The sequence below is a fragment of the Mandrillus leucophaeus genome, unplaced genomic scaffold (genome assembly GCF_000951045.1).
Source record: "Mandrillus leucophaeus isolate KB7577 unplaced genomic scaffold, Mleu.le_1.0 Scaffold65, whole genome shotgun sequence".
NCBI lineage: Eukaryota > Metazoa > Chordata > Mammalia > Primates > Cercopithecidae > Mandrillus > Mandrillus leucophaeus.
In genome coordinates, this window is record NW_012107030.1 from 6,397,697 (window position 1) to 6,425,166 (window position 27,470).

At 45.8% G+C, this 27,470-nt stretch overlaps 1 protein-coding gene across 3 annotated transcripts in view; it reads right to left on the reverse strand.

Moving 5' to 3' along the window:
• Window positions 1-4,898: 4,898 nt before the first annotated feature.
• PNLIPRP1 (pancreatic lipase-related protein 1) overlaps window positions 4,899-27,470 on the reverse strand; it is a 33,052-nt gene continuing 10,480 nt past the window's right edge. Inside the window, exons 1-13 of one of the 3 annotated variants that reach the window (XM_012001128.1) lie at window positions 23,281-23,311; window positions 23,098-23,146; window positions 22,359-22,513; window positions 21,749-21,874; window positions 19,449-19,583; window positions 17,989-18,097; window positions 16,373-16,492; window positions 16,154-16,273; window positions 14,199-14,317; window positions 13,158-13,287; window positions 10,305-10,413; window positions 8,898-9,065; window positions 4,899-5,030 (exon numbers count right to left, since the gene is read on the reverse strand). In XM_012001128.1, coding sequence (XP_011856518.1) covers window positions 4,958-5,030; window positions 8,898-9,065; window positions 10,305-10,413; window positions 13,158-13,287; window positions 14,199-14,317; window positions 16,154-16,273; window positions 16,373-16,492; window positions 17,989-18,097; window positions 19,449-19,583; window positions 21,749-21,874; window positions 22,359-22,513; window positions 23,098-23,146 — 1,413 coding nt within the window. In that variant the 5' untranslated portion in view covers window positions 23,281-23,311 and the 3' untranslated portion in view covers window positions 4,899-4,957. Of the gene's footprint in view, window positions 5,031-8,897; window positions 9,066-10,304; window positions 10,414-13,157; window positions 13,288-14,198; window positions 14,318-16,153; window positions 16,274-16,372; window positions 16,493-17,988; window positions 18,098-19,448; window positions 19,584-21,748; window positions 21,875-22,358; window positions 22,514-23,097; window positions 23,147-23,236; window positions 23,312-27,470 lie in introns of those variants that run through there. The other 2 variants (XM_012001129.1, XM_012001130.1) reach the window with 2 other exon arrangements.

The following is a 27,470-nucleotide window of genomic DNA, read 5'->3' on the forward strand; positions in this document are numbered from 1 at the left end:
GAGATAGGATCTTTACAGAGCTAATACAGTTAAAATGGAGTCATTAGGGTAAGCCCTAATATGATTGACGTTCTTCTATAAAGGGGAAATTTGAACACAGAGACACACACATCCTGTGAACATGAAGGCAGAGATTGCCAATGAATGGCTAGCAAACCATCAGAAGCTGTGGAAGACGCCTGGAACAGATACTCCCTCGTAGCCCTCAGAAGGAACCAACTCTGCCGACACCTTCATCTTCGACTTCCAGCCTCCAGAAGTTGGGGGAGACAGTACATTTCTACTACTTAAGCCCCTCGGCTTGTGGTTCTTTGTTATGGCAGCCCCAGCAAACTAACAGCTTCCATATGACCTCCGCCCAGCCTAATTTCTGCCAACACCTTTGATGCCTTCCCAGCTGATAATTGCCTACATAGAATGACACAAACAGTCAACACTTACGGTTCTGAACCTGCTTTTCCCCTCTTCTGAGCTTTTGCACCTGGGGTTCCCCATGCCAGGAATGTTTCCACATCTCCACCCCTACTCCCAGGTCTCCCAGCTTCATTTCTCCTCCAGTGCCCGGGGCTCCTTGCCAGCACGTTTCCGCCTTCATTTCAGGTCCCAGGTGAAACTCTCTCTGTTCGCACAGTCTGTGACACTGGACGTCTCTTCCACATTTTCAGTTCCAGATTATACTCTCCAAGATTTTTCAGATGCCAGTAAATATGTGAACTCTATTCTTTCTTAAAAAAACTCTCATGGGCTGCGTTAGAGGTGGCGGCTCACACCTGTAATCCCAACACTTTGGGAGGCTGAGGTGGGTGGATCACCTGACGTCAGGAGTTCGTGACCAGCCTGATCAACATGGTGAACCCCCATCTCTACTAAAAATACAAAAATTAGCCGAGCATGGTAGTGCGAGCCTGTAATCCTAGCTCCTCAGGAGGCTGAGACGTGAGAATCGCTTGAACCTGGGAGGCGGAGGTTGCAGTCAGCTGAAATCATGCCACGGCACTGTAGCCTGGGCAACAAGAGCGAAACTCCATCTTAAAAAACAAACAAAAAAACTTCTCATGACCCCCTGGAATATTCCTATTGACTTCATTCTATTAAGCCTCCGTTCAGGAAACAAAAGTTCTGCTACAAATTATCACAACAAAAAGGAAGATTTATTTCTATAACTGGTAAAGATAGATTATCATCAAAATGGAAACACAGAGTAATTTCTCAGAGAGAGTCTGCCCAGGAGCCCTGGGAGTTAAATACTCCTGTATCAGGGCAGACTCACCTATCTGCACATGGGAATCACCTGTGGGCTTTTTAAAGTGACCTGTGGCTTATGATTACCCTTTAATTGGTTGGAGTGGAACCTGGGATTTCTCTGTTCCTTTTTTTTTTTTTTTTTTTTAAGCTCCCAGGTGACTCTGGTTTGCAGCCAGGATGGAGAACACGTGGCATGTCTTGATTGTGTTTGGGCTTCGTGCACCTTGGAATTTTATGCAGGGTATGGATTGGGTGGCATGGAGCCAATCTTAACAAGCATTGCTACCTAGCGGGGACCCCAAAGCTCTGCATGACTACGGCCTTCTGGTAACTTTGGGGTGTGCGGCCAGACTGTGACCACACTCCTTGGATGACCTTGCTCGCCTTATAGCACACTGACTGACGGCTGGGGCCTTACATTCCCATGGTGCTGCTGGTTCTGTTAGAATCCAAGCTTGTACAACCCATGGCCTATGGGCTTTGAATGCAGCCCAACACAAATTCATAAACTTTCTTAAAACATTATGAGATTTTGTGCAAGTTTTTAAAATTTTATTTTATATTTATTTATTTATTTTTAGCTCATCAGCTATCGTTAGTGTATTTTATGTGTGGCCCAAGATAATCCTCCTTCCAGTGTGGCCCAGGGAAGCCAAATGGTTGGACATCCCTGTAAGTTAGACCCTGAAGACAACATGAGAAAGGCAGGCCTCAAATGCTGCATTCATTTTACCCATGAGGAAGCTGTGGTCCAGAGAGGTGGAAACCCCTTGTCCAGGGCCACCTGGCTTGACTAGAATCCTGAACGCTAGCTCAGTGCCCTTTTTCATTGCTTCCAACAAGACTTTATGTTAATAAAGTCAATGTTAATATGGCATATTTTCATGGCCCCAAAGACTCTATCCATGTGCATTCTGAACAATGTGCCACTTTTGTTACTTAGAAAACAAATAGTAAAGTCCAATCAAGTTGGCCTCATGCAACCCCTTAAATCTAGAAACCTGATCAGATTTGGTCAGGGCCATAAAGACAGGGCAGGCCTACCCCAGAGAGGCCTGGACTCTGCATCTCCTCAAGTCAGGGTTTTAGGGCTGTGGATCTGTGGGGCTGAACTTGGACTCCCCAGTGACATCAGAAAGTGGACTATAGACACCCACACTGATCAGTAGTCAAAGTTCACATTGGTGATCTTGGAACCTGCTGTTCTTTGCCTTCCTGGGGATTTTCTCCAGCTGCATAACTGATAAAAGGACAAAGGTTTCAGGAAGGGAATGTGGGAGGAGTGAGTAGGGGCCTGGCCCCGCTCCAGCTTGGGTCTCCATCTGCTGCCTTCCCTGCCCGTGGAGATGCAACCATCTCTGCCCCCGCAACTGGGACCCAGGTCACCACCAGTCACTCCAAGTTTCAGGGCAGTGCCTTGGCTGAGTGTTTATGGATGTGGCCAACAGCCTTGGGGAGCCTCCCCAACTGGCTTCCTCTCTCCAGGGCTATACCCCCTTCTCAGTTTCCTTCCTATTTTAAAACTGTTTTTCCCAAGTCATCACCCATGGCTGTTAGTCTGGGAAGCACGGTCAGACAGACTGTCCTTGACCAGGGAGCAGGGGTCTCACCCACGGCCAACCAACCACACCCCCTCCCTTATACCTTGGTTCCAATCACTACCCTCAGATGATGCCTATCACTTCTGGGTATTGGCAGATGCTGCCTCCCCCTACCTGGCCTCCCAGCCTGCAGTCTTGGTAGGACATCTTCCTTCTGTAGCAGGACGAGCTGCAGACAGAACTCCTCAGGCACCAGATTAAAGAAGAAAGAGGTGTTTTATTTGGCCGGGAGCGTCGGCAGACTCACGTCTTAAGAACCGAGCTCCCCCAAAAAGAAATACTTGGCCTTTTTAAAGGCTTACAGCCTTAAGGGGTCCATGTGAAAGGGTTGTGATAAATTGAGCTAGCGTGGGAAACGTGACTGGGGCCTACATGCATCAGCTAACAGAATAAAAAGTTTTACAATGCTTTTTTTCATACAGTGTCTGGAATTTACAGATAACACAAGTAGTTTAGGTCAGGGGTTGATGTTATTATTACTACTTTTTTTAAACTCCTAGGGCCGGGTGGTGGTGCCAAGGTTGTCTGGCTATTTATCTTACTTTTGTTTCTCTCTTTCCTCCTGTCTTGTGAACTAGGCAAGGTGGGGGGAGGAGGGCAGCAGGAGTAGTAGTGGTCTCCTTCCTTACTTCAAGCCTGGGCTTGTAACCACCCTCTCTGTGGAGCCTTCTCATCTTGCTCCTTCCCACTTTTGAAATTCCCTGGCCTGAGACCTGCCTTACTTTTTGTGCCTAGCAGGCAGCATCACAGTGCTTTTTTCAGGGGCAGCCTCTCTAACACCCTGCACTGCTTGAGGGCAGCATGTCTTCTGCTTTCCTCTCCTGCCAATGCCTGGCACAGAGGTGGGCACAGAGCTGGTGTTTGATAAGTGTTTGGCGAATCGACGTTCCATTAATTGAGCTCTTCGCCAACACAGTGCAGCCTTGTCTGGGATGTGGGTTCACTGCGGATGCTGCTGAAACTGACAGAGAACCAGAGGGTTCGGTTGTCTCCGAACTTGGTGCCACTACCCAAGGGCTGCGTGTCCCTGGCCGCTGCCGTCTTTATCACCCTCGTCATCACCGCGGTTTTTCGAGCACTCGCCTTGCACCCTGTCCTGTGAGGCCCCTTCCTAAGGTCGCTCCTTTGATCCTCGCCACGACCCTGCTTTGGAGGGACAATCGAAGCCCACTCGCATTCAAGTCTTAAGTTCAATGATAGCTTGACGTGGCCAGGCAGGTTAGACACAGAAGTCGGCACCAGGACTGCAGGGGTGGGATGCGGGGCTTGGTGAACCATGGGGAGACTCTCTGGGGGCAGTAGTGACCTGGGACACCGCAGGCCAGAAATGCCGCCTGGAAGAACGCCCGCTCCTCCCAGGTCTGTGTGGGTTGGGCTCGTGGGTTTGCCAGATTGGCTGGGGGGGGGGGGGCGCTCCTCGGGGTCCCAGCCGATTGGCTGATGGAAAAGCCCATTTCAGCAGGGCCCGCCCTGGGCCCTGCCTCCGCGCCGTTCCGTGCTTAGGCGGCCGCTAGGCAGCCCCGACCCAGGGGAGCGGGACGGAAGGCCGGGAGCACCCTGCACCTGTGCCCGCCTCTGGGCACCTCCCCAGCAGCCAGGGCCAACGAGGGGTCCCCCCACCCTCAAATCTACCTCCTCAGAGAGGCTCGTCCTCCCGGGCCTGCCGCGATCCCTCGGGGTGGTCTCGGTGAGTCAGGGAGGGTCCGCGAAAGAGGGGTCCGGGGCCCGGCCCTCCGGCCTGACGGGGACAGCGGGTCACTCTGTGAGTCTGAACAGCTACCTGCCCCTCTGGGCCTCAGTTTCCTCCCTGTGAAATGAGGGGCGGGGCTAAAGGCTGGTCCCCCTGGAACTGAGGCTCCGGAGTTCAGTCCATCGCCACGAGCTCAGGCACTGAGAAGACAGTCCACCCAGGCACAGGAGCCAGGGAGGCTGTGTGACCCAAAGTCAATGGGGAGAAACCCAGGTATGGGGACGTGCTCGGGACATTTGCAAACGTTCCATTCCCTAATGTATCCCCGGGAGGCGGCCGCAGCAGGAGACAGACTCAGAGCATACAGATGCACCAGTTGATTTTATTGGCATGAACGCAGCAGCCACGTAAGCTACGGAGCTTACGCCACGTAGCAGGGCGTGAGGGTGAGCAGCGTATCTTCCCGCACTGTGTCTTCACTACAGAAGTTGTACCTGGGGAGAAAGGGAAGCTTTGTAAGCGTTTGGGGGTCACCTTAGCAAAAGCCAGGTGTTGCTGTTTTTGTTTTTGTTTTTTTTTTTCTTAAGGGGTTAAGCCCAAGTCACAGCTGATGAATGATTCAGGAGGCCCGAGGGGGCCCTAGGACTGGAGCTACAACCAGCACCTGCAGTGCTTGCTGCCTGGAGGCTCTAGGACAAGGTCTGCTATGGTTCTGGAGTGTCACACAGGACGGTGGCCTCCGAAGGAAGGGACTCTCACTCCCTTGTCCCCACAGGTGCCTGGCGGCCACCATAGGCTCAGCAGCCTGGCTTACAGAGGGATGCTGTCCTCCAGTCACTCTCGGAAGGGGACAGCAGCCAACACGCCCTGAGCCCTTCTCATCTGCGGCCAATTATGGGGCATAATTCACTTGCGCAAACTTGATCCTCACCACACATGTGTGAGGGGGTCTCATTATTAGTTCTACATTACAGGAGAGGAAACTGAGACACAGAGGGCTCTCCATTAATCAGCAGAATAACAAAGATGCAAAAACAGGTCCATCTGATGCCAGAGGCTGTATTTTCAGGATCACACTTCAAGCCTTCCTTGAGCTTGTCTTCCAGCTCTGGAGTCGGGGGACCTGGCATTCCTCCCTGGAGTTCCTCATGACCTTGCCCTCCCATGTTTGAATGCTTTGGGGCTAGTTATCTGAGGATTCTGAGGAAGGAAGTAATAACTGGGAAGCTAAAGAAAATCAAGATTTTGGTCCAAGCTCTTCTCAGAATCCCCTCATATTTTTTAATAACTTTATTGGGGTATTAATTCCTACTAAAGAACGTGCCCACTAGGATTCCCTCCAATGACACAGTATCAAAAGAGAAAGGCAAGGCCTGGTGTGGTGGCTCATGCCTGTAATCCCCGCACTTTGGGAGGGCGAGGCAGGTTGATGGTCTCCTGACTTGAGGCCAGGAGTTTGAGACCAGCCTGGCCAACATGGTGAGACCCCGTCTCTACTAAAAATACAAAAATTAGCCAGGCGTGGTGGTGCATGCCTGTAATCCTAGCTACTCAGGAGTCTGAGGCACAAGAATCTCTTGAACCTGGGAGGTAGAGGTTACAGTGAGCTGAGATCACGCCACTTATACTGTAGTCTGGACAACAGAGCAAGACTCCATTTCAGGAAAAAAAAAAAAAAGAGAGAGAGAGAGAAAGGCAGTCCCCTTCATTTGTAGAAGAGGGCTCCCTCTCATGACTGTTGAGAGTTCCATGATAAGAACGCAACATCCCATGATGGTAAATGTAAAAAGTCTTATAATTAACACAAAACAATGCAGACGTAAGCAGTTATTATTGCGGTTCTCTCAGGCCTAGCTACCTGTGAGCTTGGACTTCTCTCAGGCCTAACCACCTGTGAGCTTGGAAGCTTTACCCCATTTCCTCACTTGTGTTCCTTGGCCCCTTCCCACCTTCTCTTCTGTGTTTCATTTTTTCTTCCCAGAAGCCCTAACCTGGCATCAGAGGCCTCCAATCATATTCCCTGCACTTAGGCCCTGTCGCCCCTCATGCACCTGGACCTGTTGCCCTGCCCTTGTGCCTTTCCTCCCTCCTCCTCCCTCCCTCATCCTAAGAGCTGCCCTTCCTTCCATCACAGCCTCCCTGGGGCCCTCTGCTTTCCTCCTTGGCCACTATCTTTCTGAGCCTCTCCTGGGAGTTCTTTATTTGGTCTTTTGACCTTTCCTGTGAACCATAAGTCTGATTTTTCTCAACAGCTAAACTGTAAGCTCCTTGAGTGTAGGCTCTGTCTTTGCATCCCTTACTATTTGCCAGGCTATACAATAGGTACTTAATAAAGTCATTTGCAAGGGTACATTTACAATAGGTACTTAATAAAGAAAGAGAGGGGGACAGGGAGAAATAAAGAGGGGGTGGGCTGCCTTTCTCTTTGGACACTGTGTCATTGGAGGGAATCCTAGTCTGGCAGGTTCCTTAGTAGGAATTGAAACCCCAATGAGGTTACTAAAAAATATGAGGGGATTCTGAGAAGAGCTTGGAGCAAAATCTTGATTTTCTTTAGCTTCTTTATTATTATTATTAAATGTTACTGGCCATTTTCATAACAGGAAAACTTTTGAGTAATTCAACTAATTCAATGTTTTTATTCACCAAGCTAGTTTGAGAGATTTAAAGCTGGTTTTGACTTTCCTCTGTTTAAAAACCTGATGTCTTATATCCAGCTGCTCTTAAGAAAGAGTCTCTGGAGCAGACAGCGAGGGGAGCTGCACTCAGCCACTGGAATGCAGATGACAGCTGATGGGCACAGGGCCTCAGGTGTAGCCTTAAGTACCTTCTGTTCGATTTGCGGAAAGTTCAGAAAGCCTCAGCCTTTCCTCAGAAAACCTAGAAGATGCAATGCCCTGGCTGATTTGGCCTCGTAGGTCTTACCTGTGAGCAAGTCATCTCCTGGGAACACCTCTCATTTTTATTTATTTATTTATTTGTGAGACGGAGTTTCCCTCTTGTCACCCAGGCTGGAGTGCAATGGCACAATCTTGGCTCACTGCAACCTCCGCCTCTCAGGTTCAAGCGATTCTCCTGCCTCACCCTCCCGAATAGCTGGGATTACAGGCATGTGCCACCACGCCCGGCTAATTTTTGTATTTTTAGTAGAGACAGGGTTTCTTCATGTTGGTCAGGCTGGTCTCGAACTCCCGACCTCAGGAGATCCACCCGCCTCGGCCTCCCAAAGTGCTGGGATTACAGGCGTGAGCCACCACGCCCGACTGGGAACACCTCTTATTTTTAAGATTCCAGTGATGCCACCACCTGACGTGTTTTTAACCACACAGTCCCAGGATTCAGGCCATGGGATGCTTGCTAATGAGGCCTTGGAGAGCTGAATTTTAGAGGCTGAGAATCCTCCGATGGGGTCAGGGAGGAAAGGATTTGGCTGCACCTCCAGCCTGCACAGGGCTCCCCGCCAGCCCGGCCCAGTCTCCTCTATACTATGCTCTAGCTTATAAAGCCTCCTGGTTCCACCGACCACCTGGCAGGGCCAGCCTCTTTGTTCTCCTTGCCTTGTGGGGATAGGGAGAACCTCACTGGGTCACCCAGTCCGAGGAGATCCAGATGTGGAGTCAGCCCCCGTTCTACTCTGCCACCCCACCCTCCCCACCTGGGGGAGTGACAGTCTCTGGGACCTGACCTCGGTGACTCCACCTAACCCCAAACTTCAAGACCATCGGTGGCTGAGAGACCAGGATCTCCTTCCCACAAAGCCACGTGTTCTACTGACCAGACCTGGGATCTGAGGTTTGAGATAGTCGCTCTGCCCTCTCAGGTCACCACTCCAACTTTTCCTCCAGCTGTCCCTTTTTCCTACCCACGGCCCTGTGCTTATTCAGGCCCAAAGCCAGGGAGACCACAGGTCAGGATCTCACAAGTATTGCAACCCTAGTGCTTTCTTGTCCTATATAAAATTCTCCATCTTTTCCTAAAACCGATTTATTTTCCGTCTTATTATCCTGAAATGTGATTGGTCTTCTCTTCTTTCAAGTATAGCTATTCACTAGCCCATACTTATAAACTTGTACCCTTCAAAAGGATTTCTTGTTCTCTTTCTTATATTTTCTCATTTTACCTTGAAAGTACAGTCTTGTCTTCTGTATTCCCACAGGCGGTGCTGAGAACACCCAATAAGGTGCACCCAACAGAAACGTTTTATGCTCTTTGTCAGTTGCTTGTTTGGGGAGAAGGGGCCACAGATGAGTAAATTTTCTTGACTTTTCTTGCTTAACTATGCGTAACTTTCTGGGGTGGGTTTTCATTATAACATGAATCTCTGCAAACATTTTTCAGCACCAGCCAACAAAGATACATACACGGTCTTCTCTTCTCCCTTTTGCACAGTGATCTTGGCAGCACCCACTTTGGGGAGGGTTGGATTTATCACATTGTTATTCCAAAGAAACTTGACTTTCTCAATTGTTCCAACATCCAGCTTTGCATCAAACTCATAGGAGTGGGTTGAGCCTGGTGTGAGAATCCCCCTTGAAATAGAGAAACATAAACATCCCTGTTCATAGAAATGAGTTCTAATGACCATACAATGCCAGGCTGCTGTTTTCTATTCTAGATTAACAAGATTATTTTTCTGAATTAATTTCCAAATAAAGGATGGAGACATGGAAAAGCCAGCAATATGCAAGCACTGTTCAAACTATGGTTTTCAAAACTCAAGTTTTAAAATTGAACGCTTTCTTATAGAAAATAAAACAGAATTCCTGCATATCATTTTATATTTTTTGGAAGAATTATTTGTACAGTAACAAATTAGCCACATGGTATGGCACAATAAGCATGTGTTATTGTACTAATCAAAAAACAGGATATCTGAAGTAATATTAGATTTACGTTTAAGAAAAAACATCTATTACGAGAGAAAGAGGCCAGGCGTGGTGGCTCACACCCATAATCCCAGCATTTTGGGAGGCCAAGGTGGGCAGATCACTTGAGGTCAGAAGTTCGAGACCAGCCTGGCCAACATGGCGAAACTCCCTCTCTACTAAAAATACAAAAATCAGCCAGGTGTGGTGGCCCATGCCCGTAATCTCAGCTACTTGGGAGACTGAGGCACGAGAATTTCTTGAACCCGGGAGGCGGAGGTTGCAGTGAACCAAGATTGTGCCACTGCACTCCAGCCTGGGTGACAGAGCAAGACTCTTTCTTAAAAAAAAAAAAAAAAGAGAGAGAGAAAGAACGAAATGCCTAGGTTTATAGCAGAAAAGAAAAATTATTAGCAGAAGTCTGCAATTAACTTCAGTCATAAAGTAATATAGTCCTGCGTTGCTTAACAATGGAGATATGTTCTGAGAAATGTGTCCTTACGTGATTTAATCATTGTGTGGACATCATAGCATGTACTCACACAAACGTAGATGGCACAGCCTACTACATACCTAGGCTGTATGGTACAGCCTATTGCTTCTAGGTTACAAACCTGTACTACACGTTACTGTATTGAGTTCTGTAGATGATTGGAATACAGTGGTAAGTGTTTGTGTATCTAAACACCCAAACATAGAAAAAGTACAGTAAAAATATGGTATTACAAACTCATAGAGCAACTCTTGTGTATGTTGTCCATCAACTAAAATGTTGTTATATGTTACATGACTGTAATTTAAAACCATTGACATATGAAGAGATGATAAGTGTTCAAATTAAGTGTGTGGTTTGAAGACTGTGTATATCATCAAATGAGACGTAGTATTACAATGGCAAATTACCTGAAGATACTGTACTGCTGAGTGTTTCCCTTATTTCCAAACAAAGCAACTTTGATCTCACCAGTGGCTGTTCTTCCAGACAGTGTGGTGGAAACCCCATATCTCCAGCCTGCACAGGAGATGGAAGAGTTCAATTTATTCACATACAAATTAGGTAGCCTACATCCCAGACTTGTCTCCTTCTCTTACTCTGAGGCATCAAAGCATAAGAAATTCTTTTTAAAAAAATTATTATTATTTTTTGAGATGGAGTCTCACTCTGTAACCCAGGCTGTAGTGCAGTGGTGCAATCTTGGCTCACTGCAACCTCCGCCTCTCAGGTTCAAGTGATTCTCATGCCTCAGCCTCCCTAGTAGCTGGGACTACAGGCACACAATTCCACACCTGGCTAATTTTTATATTTTTAGCAGAGACAGAGTTTCACCATGTTGGTCAGGCTGGTCTCCAACTCCTGACCTCAAGTGATCCACCCGTGTCAGCCTCCCAAAGTGCTGAGAATACAGGCATGAGCCACCACGCCCAGCCAAAGTATAAGAAATTCTACTTGTTAATCTACAAATCAAACAAGGCCTTAAGGAGAAGTATATATTCAGCAATATCCCCCTCTAGAACTCCATTGCCCAGTGAGGAGGTCACTAGCCACATGTGGCTGCTTACATTTAAATCCAAATTAAATACAATTACAAATTTAGTTTCTCAAACTCATTAGCTGTGTTGCAAATGTTAAATTGCCACATGAGGCTAATGGCTACACAGAATATGCCCCTCATTGCAGAAAGTTCTATTGGCCAGCTCTGCCCCAGAATGACAGTACAGTGAGTTAAGGTGAAGAGAGAGGGAATAGGGGCTTGTCTCCACATTTGGGAAGGTAGCTTGGGAGTGCAGCCTGGCAACCACCTCGAGGACAGGGACTGTGTTTCATCTTTGCTCCCCAGGACCCTGGGCAGTCTCTAGCACAGGGTAGGTGCACGAGCAGTTGTCACTTAGGCTTCTACCTGAAGTGCTGTCCCAGGGCCTGCATGCACACACACACACAAATACAAATGCATATGTACAAACATATGCATGTGCATGCACACACACAAATACATATACAGAAACATACGCATGTGCGTGCACACACACAAATACATCTACACAAACATATGCATGTGCATGTACACACACAAATACATCTACACAAACATATGCATGTGCGTGTACACACACAAATACATCTACACAAACATATGCATGTGCGTGCACACACACAAATACATCTACACATACGCATGTGCATGCACACACACAAATGCATCTACACAAACATATGCATGTGCGTGCACACACACAGATACATATACACAAACATACGCATGTGCGTGCACACACACAAATACATCTACACAAACATGCATGTGTATGTGCACACACACAAACCTACACACATATAACCACACACATACACATAGACACCCACATATGAATACACACACATGCATCCACATGTACATAAACATACAGACACACATACATACATATATAAACACATGCATACACACAAAGGTACATGCACACACAAACACACTCACATATGCATGCATACACCCACACATGTGCACGGATGTACATTAATATACACACACATGATTCTTGCCTAACTCCTATTCATCTTTCATATATTCAGAGACCTTGTCCCTGACCCTCCTTCTGGTCAGGGCCAGGTTCCCTGTCCCATAATGTCATAGCAACAGCCACCAACCCCAACATGCTTGTAATTGCTTGCTCAGTTTCTCTCTTCGGCTGGATTATTAATTTCCTGAGAGGAGTGTCTTGTTCGTCCCTGCATCCTCAGTGTCTAGCATAGTCTGTGGCCCATGAATAAGTGTTGATTGAGGAATGAATACATGATTTTTGAATGTTTAATTTGTTGTTGAAATATTGGCAAGTATTTCATGCATCACAACATCAGTGGAAGGATTGATTAACCAATGTCTTCTTACAAAAAAATACAGAGTGATATATATGGTGATAGAAATGTTCTGTATCTTGATTTGGAGGTGGTTACACAACTATTCATTTGTCCAAACTCATAGAAGTGTATGTTAAAAAGCATGCATTTTGCCGAATATAAATTATACCTCAATAACTCTGACTTTAAAAACTATGTAAGATGTGTTATATATTTATATGAATATATAACCTCTGTCTTTACTGGGCCACCTCCTATGGAACAGTCATAGGGCAAGTTGGTACTAAGTGGTCCAAATATGCCCAGTCTCTACCCTGTGTCTTAGTCCATTGTCTTAGTTCATTCAGCTGGTTTTAGAGAGAAACCATCCTTCCCCCTGATTCCCACCTGCACTCCACCAGGAAGGCAGCCCCTGGGCATCAGGGATGCATAGACAGAGGGGAAATCACAGTATGGAGCTGAGCTTCTTAAGGGACACAGCCCAGCAAAGAGCTGGTACCAATTACATCTTTGCTGAATGAAGAGAAGAACAGGTATGTCTGATGCGGCCTTAAAAAGGAAAGAAACAATGAACTGTGGAGTGGTAAAAATTCAGGGTAGCTGGTCACAAGGATGTGCAAACTGGCCTCATCCTATTAATTATACTGTTTGCTTGCTCTCATTTCATGCCAGAGAAATACAAGGGCTTGCTCTCATTTCATGCCACAAAAATAGAATGGAAGAAATGCACACTCTTTCTAAATCCTCAGTTGACTTGTAACTGGGATAGTTTGGGTGAATGTGTCCATTTCTAAGATAATCAAAATGTAGGCACAAATATTTCAGGTTGAAAGCAAGCCCCTCATTTGTAACAGAAACTATATACTTGCTTTACATGGGCAGGTAGTCAAAGTGCAACTTACGAGCGAAATTGCTAGCCTCTCCTGTGTTCAAGAAGAATTTCTGCTGCTCTTCACTTGTCCTGCCAGCAAATTTATCAGCATAGTGACCCATCTGTGGGCATCCTTGATCCGGACAGGGGAAGCACTTGTCCTAATGAGAAGAGATAGATGGGACTGTAAGGAGAATTTGTATTTGTATGATTGATACATCTGAGGGAGCAGACACTCAATTTTCCTACAGCCTAAGCGTTCTCCTTTGTGACAGCAAGGGGGTTGGGGCAGATGATCTCTAAGTTACCTTCATCTGGATCAGGGTTCCCAACTTTTAGGCACAACACATTAGAATTATTTGAGGAGCTTTAAAAAGTACTGCTGCCCAGGACCTAGGTTAGATCGATTATACCTTCCGTTAAATGGTGAGGTGGTGAATGATAAGCAGCCAACTCTCTGGGACAAAAACCCTGGATTGCAGTGCCTACCAATTTCAGTGGTGTAAATACTCTGACTGTGGCCAATTTCAGGCTACCAACATGATGTCTCTGAATGTGGAGTTGGGAAGGGATACTCACACTGGCTCTCGTGAGCCAGAATAGGCAGTCTCTAGCCTGTCATTCTTCCATCTCTCCCCTTGTTGCCAGTCTGGCATATAGGACTCCAGCATCCACCTTGCTTTCTCTCTGGTGTGAATTATTCTCTGTACATTCTTCTACTCTTGCTCTGCCCGTGCCAGAAATGTGCATTCCTGTGTTTTCTAAACTCTCTCATTTTTAAGCCAGATTCAGAGGTCGCCTCCTGCAGGGAGCCTCTCTGTATCATTGAATTGACTGCTCTTTCTCTCTGATTTCCCAGTTTTCCTCTGCCACATGACTCATCTCATCGAAAATTTTAGCCACCTCCTGCCTAAAGTTGTTTATATTTTTTCCTCTTCCACTCCACAGGACCATGAACTCTGAGGGATAATGCAAAACATGTAGTGAGAAGGCATTGCAAATCCCAAACACAGCAGGACAACAGTCCCACAGTGGGGTGATGCCCATTGCTGGAGGCAGGACAATAGCTTACAGACTCAAAGGACTTGTAGGAAGTGCAGGGGTATGCAGCAAACCCATCGGGGTCGAGGATGCTTTCCAAGTAATACTTGTAGCTTCTTAGGTGATTGCAAGCCACAAAATCCCGGGTTCCTGGGAAAACAAATAAGGAAGCCTGAACAGGTGGTTGGGGGGCTGAAACAGCTTCTCTGCCTCTCTCTCCAAATGAGATGGTTCCAAAGTAGGACCATACTTTCAGAAACTTAAGATAAATCCAAAATTCATCCACAATAATGACAATTAACATATAGAGGGTGCTTTCTGTGTACCAGGCAACGTTCTGATCACTTTATATGCCTTGTCCATGTAATCCTCAGTCTTCCTAGGAGGTGGGTACTATATCATTCCTATTTATATATTATCATCTCATCCCTATTTTACAGAAAGAACTACAGAGTATAGGCTCAGATTTACAGTTTAGCTAATAGGTGGGAAAGCTGGTAATTAAACCCATGCCCATCTGGTCTTGAGCCCATCCCTCCAACCTTTGTGCCATCTCATGTCCCAGGCACCATGCTGGAGGTCCTCAAAGACATGACTAGATGTGACATGATCAAGCCAATGTGAGGACATTTCCATGCAGCAGTTATACAAATAAAAACAAGGACTGTAGAACTTTAGGTGGCTTTGTATGAGCTTCACTCTTATAGTGTCTTGATTTTCCTTGCAACCTTTCTTGGCTCCCTGCAACTCCTGCCAAGTGACAAATGTTACATTGCACCTTCCAGACCTGGCCTGAGCTTGCTGGGCCGTTACTGATGAAGAGTTTCAGCTGCCCTATGCATGCAAACCCTCACGAGGCTGTGACAGACAAACTGCTTATGTCCTCATTTTAAAAAATTATTATTATTATTATTTTTTGAGATGGAGTTTCACTCTTGTTGCCCAGGTTATGGTGCAATGGCATGGTCTTGGCTCACTGCAACCTTTGCCTCCTGGGTTCAAATGATTCTAATACCTCAGACTCTTGAGTAGCTGGGATTGCAGGCACACACCACCACGCCTGGCTAAGTTTTGTATTTTTAGTGGAGATGGGGTTTTACCATGTTGGCCAAGCTGGTCTCAAATTCCTGACCTCAAATGATCTGCCTGCCTTGGCCTCCCAAAGTGCTGGGATTATAGGCATGAGCCATCATGCCCGGCCTGTCTTCATTCTTAATATTTGCTTTGATGGCATCCATATATGCCAAGCCATTTTGATGAAATTCAATAAAAATCTTTACTCATTACATTTGGTCAGACCACTAAGGGTTTTTTCCTGTGTGGTGCCACATGATAAGTCTGGATGAAAACTTCACCTGTCCATTGTCCTTTTGGCCTCATTAGATACAGAGTCAGAGCTGTGTCTGCAGGATGCCCTTTCTTCCCAAGTGCGCTAGATCAACAACAAAGAATAACCATATCCAATAACAGTCTCCCATCTCACCTTCCTTAACTGTGACTGCTCCTCATTCCTACCCAACATAGGTGAGCAATGGCTCTCATTGTGTAAATAGGCTTGCTGTGGGAACTACTGGGAATATTCTCATTCTAGCTACTGAAGGGGAGCTGATTACATCATTTTGAACCTGATCACTGATTCCCGAGAGAGAATTTGTAGCAAAAGTCTCTTAGTTACAGTCAGGATGTTTGCTCTTATGCTATTTCCTGGCTGTATGGAGTCATAGCTTTAAGTGACAGTTTTATAATTCTTTGTTGCTTGTATGTGCCAGGACATCCACAGCAATGTTTTAAGGAAGCACAAAAGCAGTAAAGCTGAGATATAACAAATACTATGTAGCTACATTTTTTTCCGAAATAATCCTCAGAAGAGGGAATTGTATATTTTTAAAGACAGTTTCATTTTTATTCTTAAGATTTGCTATACAAAGGTATTGGTCGCTCCAGGAAAGCACCCGCCCTGTTCCCCTCACCCCACCACGACTTTACCTGCCCAGATGCCATCTAGATCCACAATCTGAGACAGGGCATTCTTCTTGCATCCCGGCATGCTCTCTCCTCCGTTAGGGAAGAAGTCAAGATGGCCCATCTGTTGATTCGTTCCAAAACCTGAAATGTTTAGAACAGCAATGAGCTTTCTGTCATGCAGGACTTTCATGCTTAAAACACAGTCATGCATGCTCACAGCTGGAGCATCGTGGGCCTCACCCAAGAATGGGATCAGGGGAGCTGCATCCGTGTGAATCACATCAACAAAGTCAGCATCAGAGGGATCTAGTCGCACCTCTTCAGGAGTACCTTCAAAACTTGCTTCTACAGGATCCAACCCTAAAAGAGATGATCAGCACTGCAGAACAATAGACCTGACTGTAGATGTCAGCAGCACCAAGGTGTACAGCTGCCCAGGCTATGCACTACCCAAATCAAGGGGTACCATGCCCCGGAGTTGTGCAGTGCCATGACTGTGGGTGCTAAATATGAGGACATAGAGTCTGAATGTGGTTCATTACAAAGGGGTTCCCAGTGGCATGGATAGAGGAGGGCAGATGAGCAAAGAAATTTAGATTTTGTTTAAGCAAGGATTTTTTCCACACCAGAGTCTCCTATTTCCTTGTGTATCTTTCTTCTTCAACATCCTTTCTCTCCTCAAGTTTGTAGAAAGAAAGGGGTGAAGCAATGTGGTATCATAGTTAAGAACACAGGTTCTGGGTCTAGGTTGCCTAGCTCCAAATTCCTACTCAGCTGCTTTTGGGGCAAGACGCATGACCTTGAGCATGTCACTCTACCATTTTGTACTTCAGGTTCTTCATTTTACAAAATGGGGTGATAATGGCATCTGTTTGATATGGTTGTTATGGATTAAATGAGTTGCTATGTAGCACTTAGCACAATGCCTCATGTATACTCATGGGTGTATACGTAAGATATTAATAATTATTATTTTTGACAATTTTCCTTCTTAGTAGGGATCTTGGATTTGTTAATAGTTTTTGAAGGCTTGGTTAGAGCAGCTGATAAACAGGAACATGAATGTAGTTGCCAGCTGAAAATAACAGAGAGATTTCTTATAAAGAGTTGCTTGAACCAAACATCAGCAAAACTAGGTCTGGATCTCGGTTCTCCCACTGACGGGTTGTGTGGCTTTGGGCAAGTTATTTGCATCCCTGAGCCTTTTTCTTCAGTTCAGAGAATTATATGAGAAAATATAAATTTTTGTGCAATATTTGGGATAAGCAGGCACTTAATCTATGCTTACTATAATAATTATAATAACATTATTATTATGATCACCATCATATTATGTAGATATATCTTGTTGCTGTTATAATTCAAATGCTTTGATTCGGTTAAAAGAATGCTTTTGGCCATAAGGGCGACTGGGTTTCTTCTACCAGTAGAAGCAGTGGGAAACAATTTTTAGACTCTATTCTGCCCTTGATTTCAAAGAGAAGGGAGAAAGACTTGGCAATATAGACCCTCCTTGATTATGTTTCACTTATGTTGATACTAGTCTCACTGTGCGTTTTCCTGGGTGCCCAGTCCTGCTGAGAAACCAACACCACCAGAAAACTGGGACTTAGAAAGGAGGCACTAGGACAGAGGTGGAAGAAGCAAAGAGGAACAAAATCACCCTTCCCTTGCCATGAAGGTGGCACATGAGCTTCTTGGGGGGCTCCCTAAAATGTTCTGTGTAGGCTCCAAGCAGCTCTCTGACAGCCAAGGGGACAGTCTCCTTCAGGGGAGCTCTGAACTGGGCTGCATTCTTGAGACCTCATTCTGGGGTTTCTGGGGACAAAACTGGGGCCCTGCCCCTGGGGCCTTACCTGTAATCCTGCTCAGGCCCGGAGTCTTGCTCCCTGCCTCTCCAGCCACGTGGGCTCCCAGGCTGTGGCCGATGAGGTGAACTTTGGAAGGTGGATAGCTGTACTCTGTCTGGAGAGCGGGGATTGTATTTTCAGGACACTTTTTTTGCTGTAGGTTTTCTAAAATGCCAGCCTGATGGATATTACTCCTCTGCTGAAAAACTTCCATGCCTCTCATTGCCTTCAGGATCAAGCCCAAACTCATTTTGAAGGCCTCAGAGGTTTCCTAACTCATCATCTATTTTTCTAGACTCTTCAGCCAAACCCTTTGTTGAACTTTCAGACCCTCGATTACATCATAGCCTCTCACCTCTGGGCCCGGTTCGTTCTTCTCTTCCTGTTGTTGCCTATCCCCCAAGCACTTGCCAGCTAACATCAACAGACTAGCCTTCAGCTCTCAATTTAGACGTCTCTTCCTTGGGAGGGGAGACCTCCTTAATCCCTTTCCCTGCCCTGTCAGTGTGGATTAGCTGCCTTCTATGTGTTCCTGCAAAGCTCCTACCCTCCCCATCAGAACCCACTAATAGATCACACTCTACTGGCATTGCAAGTCTTCACTGCAAGCTCCTTGACGGTCTGGGACCTCATGTGTCTTTTTTACTTCCTCACACACTCCTGACATTGTGCTCCAAAAAAACTGGTGAACGAGCAAATCAAATAGAGCTATGAGGTATTTGCACGTGTTGATCTCAGAGACATTCACCCAAAGGCACTTCGTTTATTGGTCTCCCGTACTTCTTGTACAAATATCATGGGTTTTGATTTCTGCAGGAGTGCAGAAGTTGGTTATTTTGTAGACCCTTTAGCTCTAAGAGAAATGGCTCTCGTCATTACCTAGTACAGAAAATAGTCACAAAGGATTAGAAACTTAAAGAATTAAAGACTGAAAGAGTTAGCTAAAATGAAACAGTGTAGGCAGAAATAAGTGAAATGATTGTGGCAGAAGGAATTCCCCAACATCAACAGCACCCACACCACCAGGCCAGTAGTTGACACATGCCAATTGCACGTACTGTCCGTTGGCTCTCTGTGGCTCTCTCTGGCCATGCTGTGTTTCACCCCAAACAGAGCCCACCTGCTGTTGTGGGTGAATTCTGAAGCTAGATGGTCTGGATCAAAAGGCACCTCTTGTATTCATTTGATTTATGACTTTGGGAGCAAACTAGTTAAACTTTCTGGGCCTCAGTTTCTTTATCTGTAAATTGAAGATAATTTAAAAACAAAAAACACTTTCTAAGTGTTAGCAGTTCTCATTTTTGCTTCCACTGGCGTGTCATCATGAAGGCAAATTTCAGAGTTTTAGAAGTAAGATCTGGATATCAATTTTTTCTCCTTCTTTAATCCATAACTCTCAGCTGCATCTCTACCAGAGACCAGCAGTCACTACTTCCCTCCTCACATAGCCCAGCCAGCTGACTCACCGAGAGGATGTCGAGCATCTGGGCCACCTGGGCGCCCACCACTCGCGCATTGTTGGCGGCCTGTGTGTAGGTGGTTTGGGAGCCCTTCTTCCAGTCCACGCAGATGCAATTCACCTCCTCCACCTTGAACAGGTTCTGGTAATGGGGAGATAGCGGGTTGGGGAGATCATGGGAGCAGGGGAAACCTTATCCAGCCAGGGCTCAGAAATGGTCACTCCTCTCTTCTCCTAGCTAGGGCATGAGATAAACTAGACTCTACTAGGGAATCCTGTTGGTAATTAAGAGTTATCCTTCAGGGCGAATGCTATGAGAAAGGCAAACTGATTTCCCCTCCAGCTTGCAGATTAATTGGAAGCTGGCCACTCTCTGGTTTCCTTCAACCAAATTCAGTAAGGTTGATTAAGAAGGAAAAAACAATTGCATCACGAAAAGAGTCCTGTTTCGAAAAGGAAAAGGCGTAGGTGCAATCTCCGGTGGCCAGTGTCAAAATGACCTTGCGGATTTGACTATGAGGCATCCGTTCAGGCTCTTGGCGATGCCACAGCCTGCTGGGCGTTTACAGAGCTGGAAAGTGAGAGAGAAGCTTCACTATTTTTATAGTCATGATGACACAGTACTTCATGGAGAAGACACATGTAGATATTTGAAAAACAGAACTGTACTGATTTAAAAGAGATTGAAGAATTCTGGAAGGAAAATGTCTTCCTGAATATCGAAGAAGCTGATATATCTTTAGGAGTTCTGCCAGGCAGTACATATTACCAGCTTGAATTTAAAAGGGTACTATAAATTTAAAATCCACTTGGAATCATTCCACATACAGTATACTAATATGTGTGATCACTTGCACAGAGATAGTGGGAGTTTTCTCCTCAGGACTTTTCTTTTCTTTTTTGAGACAGTCTCGCTTTGTCACCCAGGCTGGAGTGCAGTGGCGTGATCTCAGCTCACTGTAACCTCCGCCTCCTAGTTTAAGCAATTCTCTTGCTTCAGTCTCCTGAGTAACTAGGACTACAGGCGCCTGCGACCACATCTGGCTAATTTTTGTATTTTTAGTAGAGACAGCATTTCACCATGTTGGTCAGGTTGGTCTCGAACTCCTGACCTCAGGTGATCCACCCACCTCGGCCTCTCAAAGTGCTGGGATTACAGGCATGAGCCACGGTGCCTGGCCAGAACTTTCATTTTCAAGCTATCCTGAGGAATCTTTCACAAGCCTGCATAATTTGGAGCATAAACTGCATCAATAAGATGCTTATTAATGATACGACAGGAAAGATGCCAAGAGTGAAATGCCTGCTAAACCAAGGCCAAGTGCAGAATGACTTTAATTTTCTGGGTTTGTAATTTTTCCTTTTGACATTACCGGTTGGTGTTATTAATGTATGTGTGGAAGGCAGGCTCCTGGGGTAAATTCTTAGATGGCAGAAAAATCAATTGAACCAGTCTCCACATAAAGAGAAAGGATGACAGTATATTGTGGTATATCACATGCACGTGTGTGTTTGTGCGCATATGCACAAGTTGCACACATGTCCGTGTGTGTGTGTGCACATGTGTGTATTCTTCTGTTGCTCTCCTTCTGACCTATATTACATGTAGGTGGCACTTTCTACTCTGTCATTGTAGTAGATCAATTTTAGTTTTCTGTTTTTCTTTTCTTTCTTTTTTTTGAGATAGAGTCTTGCTCTGTTGCCCAGGCTGGAGTGTAGTGGCACAATATTGGCTCACTACAACCTTTGCCTCCCGGGTTCAAGCGATTTTCCTGCCTCAGCCTCCCAAGTAGCTGGGACTACAGGCGCCTGCCACCACACCAGGCTGATTTTTGCATTATTAGTACAGAGAGGGTTTCACCATGTTCACCAGGCTGGTCTCGAACTCCTGACCTCAGGTGATCCACCCACCTCGGCCTCCCAAGGTGCTGGGATCAATTAAATGGTCACAGAAACACATGTCAGCCTCTCAGGGATATGGGAAAGATTTGAACAAAAAAAGCCCTATAGTCCCTTGTTTATGGGATACAAAGTACTCTCACTAAAAATGGAAGCAGAAAACATCGGGCCTTGGTTTAACCGGAAATTAGATAGTAGGAGTATTTTTCTAATAGCAAATGTGGTTGCTTCAGGGTGTAGACGTAGTGCAGAAGCATGGAAAGGCATTTTAATTTTTGTGAAGAGAAACATTTTAATTGCATAAAGTTATCTAATATGTAAAGTTTTCTTGAGTGCATAAAGTGAGGCAGAGATGTCAGCAGGAAGTGTTGGCCTCAGCTGGCCACAGGGATCAGAGCCGGCTCCTACCTTGCACATGTCTATCACCCAGCGCTCATCTCCTTTGTCTATGAAGCCGTGGATGATGAATCGGGTCTTTCTGTCTGTTTGAAAATTTGATGCCTCAATTGTTGATGGATCAGAGGGGAGGAGAATCTGTGAAAAATGCAGAAGTGCTGCATGTTTTCGCAGCCCAGCCTCACAGGCCTGTTTTTCTCCTTCCTCATCTCCGCCTGTCCCAATGCCTCTACTTTTCAAAGCTTAGCAAAAAGCCACCTCTTCCATGAAGCCCACCCCGATCTCCCTTTCCCTGCCCCATCTCTCCAGGTGAGTAATCACTGCTTCTACTAGGCCTGGATTGTGGTTTGAATTCTTACCTTCCCTGTGGTACTTGTTAGACAGTAAGCTGTTTGCTCCAGACAAGAATCACACAGCAGCTAGAGGTTCTGGCAAATGTGAACCATTCATTCATTCAAACCAACATAACTAATGACCTGCTCTGTCTAGGTCTAGCCAGGTCTGGGGGGCAGCTTGAGGGATGGGGTGGGGCATGGTGGAGGAAGGGGGCACAGAGATAAGGTGCAGGGTGGGCATAGCCCCGTGCCCAGTTACAGTGACATTAACATGACAGAGGTCTCACTTGAAAGTTGTTTGGGTTTTCATTGGTGTACAGCAGGAAGCGGGTGCCGATCTTCTCAGGGGTCCAGGGGAGAATTTTTAGGGGCCTGATTGCTGTCCCGCCCCAGGGCTCAGTGTCAGAAAAGCACCCGAGGTCCTCATAGCAAACTTCTTTTCCTGCAGAGAAAGGTTGAATCTGCTTAAGGATTTGCTCTCGAGGCGTGCTCTGGGGTGTCACTGCTGTTCGGGCCTGGTCACTCTTCTGTTCAGGGACAGTCTGAAGACAATGGATGAAACTACTGCAACCCCTCCCACTCTCTTCTTGACCCCAGTGCCCACCTACTGGCCTGGTAGCAGTCCTATTGAATCCCACAGGGACACCACTGGTACCTTTGTTTAGAACTACCATCAAAACTGGAAAGTTCTAAGTCCCATTCCTAGCTCTTCTGATACATTTATTTGACTAATGTGATAATGGGCATTGATAAGTCAATATGTTAACTCAGGCAGATGTTTTATGCTTTACTTAGAAATGTCTGACCTTGGGCTCCCCGAGCATGAAAGTAGGCCACTGGGGGGATCCCCAGAAACAGGTCTCACTTAAACTGCCCAGCCTACTCTCCCAGGCAGAGTGCCAGCCCACCTCTTCTCTCCGGTACCCTGGAGCTGCTGGGAGCCCTGCCACAGTTAAAGCTTTCTCTGGCCAGGGCTGAGAGCTTAAGTTTAAGCCCTTCCTACGGGGCAGGAGTGGTGTTTCTTACCTTTGGCTGCTCCCAGCAGGAAAAGTGTGATTGTCCAGAAGATCAGCATCTACAATAAATTCAAACATAACTCAGTTTCACCAGGCATTGCCAGAGCAGTGAGCACCGACGCCCTTGACTTCAGTATTGTTTGCCTCACCTGTACGTCACAGCAGGGGGAAAGGAGTGGCAAAGGTGGCTTACCCTGTCTAATGTTCCAGATGTTCTCTCCCACCAGATCGAGTATCCAGGCCTTTCTAAAAATATATATTCCAGCCTTATCATTTGGACACTACTTCAAGAAAACAGCTGGTGATGATAACCCATGCTGTGTGCGCTTAATACTTTAATCTGCCCGAATACACAAAACAAGATTAATAATAGCTGTCAAGTCTTCCCACAAGTCTGGAAAGATGACAGAATGCTTGGTTAAAACAGGGAGTGAGGTCACCAACCTTTCACCTATATAACTATGCATGTACTTGTGAGCTGAATGGACCCCCACTTTTCAATTTTCTATTTCATCACCAAATAGTTTACAAGTCTCAATAGGGACACAGCAGCAAACCCTAAAAATAGAGGGTAGTATTTCTCACTTAGAATAGATGAAAATACCCGCAAATAGTTGAAAGTAAAGAGAAATCTCTGATTAAGAAAATCTCTTCTCTCTCTCTTTCTGTCTCTCTCTCTCCCTCTCTCTCTCTCTCTCAATTTTCCTCTCTCTCTTTCAAAGACTAGGAATACTGGGCATCTGAGCTTTGGAGAAAAATTCAACAGCCCCCACAGTAGCTTCTGACCACAATCCTCCCATTAACTGCCTATTCCAGTTATCTATTGCTATGCAATGAACCAATCCAAAAGACAACACTTTAAAAACGATAGCAATGATTGCATTATGCCACTATCATCTCAATAGTTGGGTTCAGGAGCCCCCAGAGGCCCATGTCATGTCTGTTGAATTTCCCCAGGTCCTCTGGAGGTTGCACACCTGCAGATTATTCTTGGCCCCTGTAAGGCCGTCATGATATACCCAGAGATCTGTGCATCTGTGAGCAGCCCAGCCAGTTCACACAGCAAGGCAGATAAGCCCTCACAAGGCAAACACCATGAGTGCCTCTCCTTGCCAAGTTAAATATGCCTCAGTATAAAAGTTCTCAATCTTGAATAACTAAAACACAAGGGTGCAGGCCTAAGGGCCTTCCTCTTAATAAAATGGAAAGGAATCCTGGAATCGTAAAGAATAGCTGCCAACTATTACGAAGTCTTGCCAAGTACAGTCAGAATTCCACGCACCTTACGTGTATTACCTAATTAGTCTTAAAACAACCCCACAAGCCTCTCTTTATAAATGTGGGAACTGAGGCACAGAGAGATAAGTAAATTGCCTAAAAAGTCACACAACTGATGAGTGATGAGGTAAGATTTGAATTCAGGCTGTACAGAGTGAAATAAGGAGTGTTGAATATTCAGTTGTGCTGAGCTAGTAATCAGCAAGCTTCAGTGGATGTCAACCATGTAGAACAAGAGGGATACAAAGAATGAGCCAAAAGAGAAAATGTGAAAACCCTTTTGGCCCCTGACCTGTTTCCTCCCCACTTCCAGGCTTCCCCAGGATGGAAAAACAGGCTAGACTTGGTGATGGATTGGGAAGGTGATCACAGTTCTTCATCCCTTCCTCCTGTACACACACCCTTTGCAATATGATCTTGCAGCTACTTCCATCAAGAACTGGAGTTCATTTCTCCACCTCTTGAATCTGAGCTAGACGTGGTATGACTTGATTTGGTCATTAAGTGGGGTAACAGCAACATCTTTGAACAACTCAAAGCCAGCTGGCCCCCAAGTATGTAAAGGACCCAGCCAAGATTAGTGGCACTGCCTACTCAACCCACAGTAACCACAGATGCATGAGTAAATCCAGCCAAGACCAGAAGAACCTCCCAGCAAACTCAGATTTCTGAGCATGGATAAATGCTTACTGCTTTAAGCCACTGAATTGGGGATAGTTTGTTATGCAGCAGTAGCTAACCAATACAGGAACCCAAGCCATGCCTGGTATTCAGACAGCAGCACCTGTTGCACTCACTGTTACTATTCTTCGGCACACAGCATCAGGTCTGAGCGTACCCTTTCCCAAGACAATGAGGAAACTCCCTGCATCAGTCAATATACACTGCTCCAATGCACTGGCTCCTGTTTAAATGCTCTGGGGAATTTAAATAGACTAAGCCTCTAGCAAGGCTGAGGTTCAAGCTGCTTCTCCTTCAGAGGCTGTCAGAACAATTTATTCATTCCACACCAGTTGGAAACATTTCTGGGTGAGGCTTTGAAACAACAGTAACAACTGGAATTATTTATTTATTTATTTATTTATTTTGAGAGGGAGTCTCCCTCTGTCACCCAGGCTGGAGTGCAGTGGCGTGATCTCAGCTCACTGCAAGCTCCGCCTCCTGGGTTCACTCCATTCTCCTGCCTCAGCCTCCCTAGTAGCTGGGACTACAGGCGCCCGCCACCACACCCAGCTAATTATTTGTATTTTTAGTAGAGATGGGGTTTCACCGTGTTAGCCAGGATGGTCTCGATCTCCTGACCTCGTGATCTGCCCACCTCAGCCTCCCAAAGTGTTGGGATTACAGGCGTGAGCCACCGCGCCCATCCCTTTTTTATGAGACAGAGTCTTGCTGCTCTGTTGCCCAGGCTGGAGTGCAGTGGCGTGAACTTGGCTCACTGCAAGCTCCACCTCCTGAGTTCAGGCCATTCCCCTGCCTCAGCCTCCCGAGTAGCTGGGACTACAGGCGCCCGCCACAACGCCCGGGTAATTTTTTGTATTTTTAGTAGAGACGGGGTTTCACCATGTTAGCCAGGATGGTCTCGATCTTCTGACCTCGTGATCCGCCTGCCTTGGCCTCCCAAAGTGCTGGGATTACAGGCGTGAGCCACTGCACCTGGCCAACAACTAGAGTATTTTGAATGAACTTTTACATCCCAGTCAGTTTCAGGATCACAAGTAAGGATTCATAGACTAGAAATCTGTGCATCTCTTTTTGAAACCATGACTTCATTTCCACCAGACAGCTCTCAGGTCTTCAAGATGTATGACTCATTGAAGGTCAGGAACGTAAAGAGTGAAATCATCAGCTATTATCTGTTATATATGCATGTGTAGATGGAGCCCAAATATCTGCTTTCCTTCAGGCAATCAGTTCTGTCCTTGTTTGCGCCTTCAATTTTAATTCTGGGAGAATGATACAGCTGGGCTCAAGGTGGATTCTAAGAGTCCCTTAATTTTAGAGAAATGTTTGTTTTGAGAAAGCTGGTTTTTAAATCTCTTCCAGAGCCTAGACTCAGGCTGCATTACATTGAACTATGTTTCTAAATATCCCATGACCTGGCAGACTGTCCCTCTGTGTGTTGTAATGGAAGTAGGGTAAAAGACCTTGCCTCATCATTAGTCAGCTACTGATTTCTTTCTTTTTCTTGCATTAGAGATACCTGTCTGTGGGAAGTGAACTCAGCTTCTGAGTTTCGCCTAGACTTCTCAAAGTCCTTGATGACCGTTGGTAGATCTCACTGAGGCCAGACAAACCCTGGTGCCAGCTGGAATGCATTAGGTCCAAAAGTCTGCACTCCTCTGTAGGGGTCCTTGGCATTTCCAGAACAACCCCCAGCCTTCAGAATCTGGGTGCTGTGAAGTTCTGCAAACTTAAATGATGATTAGATAAGGAAATGATCAGAACTTGCTCTCCATGCAAGTATCAACATGGTTGATTTACACCCAAAACTTGGCTGAAGCCACTTTTGGGGGCCTCTGCTCGTCCATGAGGAAGTCCTCATCATCCAGCTGCCATGGACCTTGGAGACCAGGAACTGGGTCTTTCTTTTGTTCACTTGTATGTCTCCAGTGTCTAGAAGAGTGCCTCACGTATGGTGGTTGCTCAATACATGTTTGTGGAAGGCATGAATGCTTACTGAAGGACCATCCTAGTCTTGTCTGCTACAGTTCTCCTCTCTGAATACTGCCCAGAAGACATAACAAACTGTCTTCTTAATATTAAAAGAGCTAAGCTTTTAAAAACTATGTAACTTTTCTGTACTTACCTTTAGTTGTTTCATAATGATCGAGATCCTATTTAAGAAAATGTTTTAGGTCTTTTGACATTTCTTACAAACTTCTGAAATTCTAAGTTAAGTCTTTTGATCTCAGAATAACTTTGGGACATACCAGAGGGTCCCTGGAGCTTCTCAAAGGAAGAGAGATATTAAACAAGTTAGGTTTATTAAATATGTTAAATTATATGGGAAGCATTGTAAATAAGAAGTTATATTTAACCTTCTTTGAGTTATATTTGTATAAATGTGTTGTTAATATGTGTTCCACAAACTAATAAATTCTT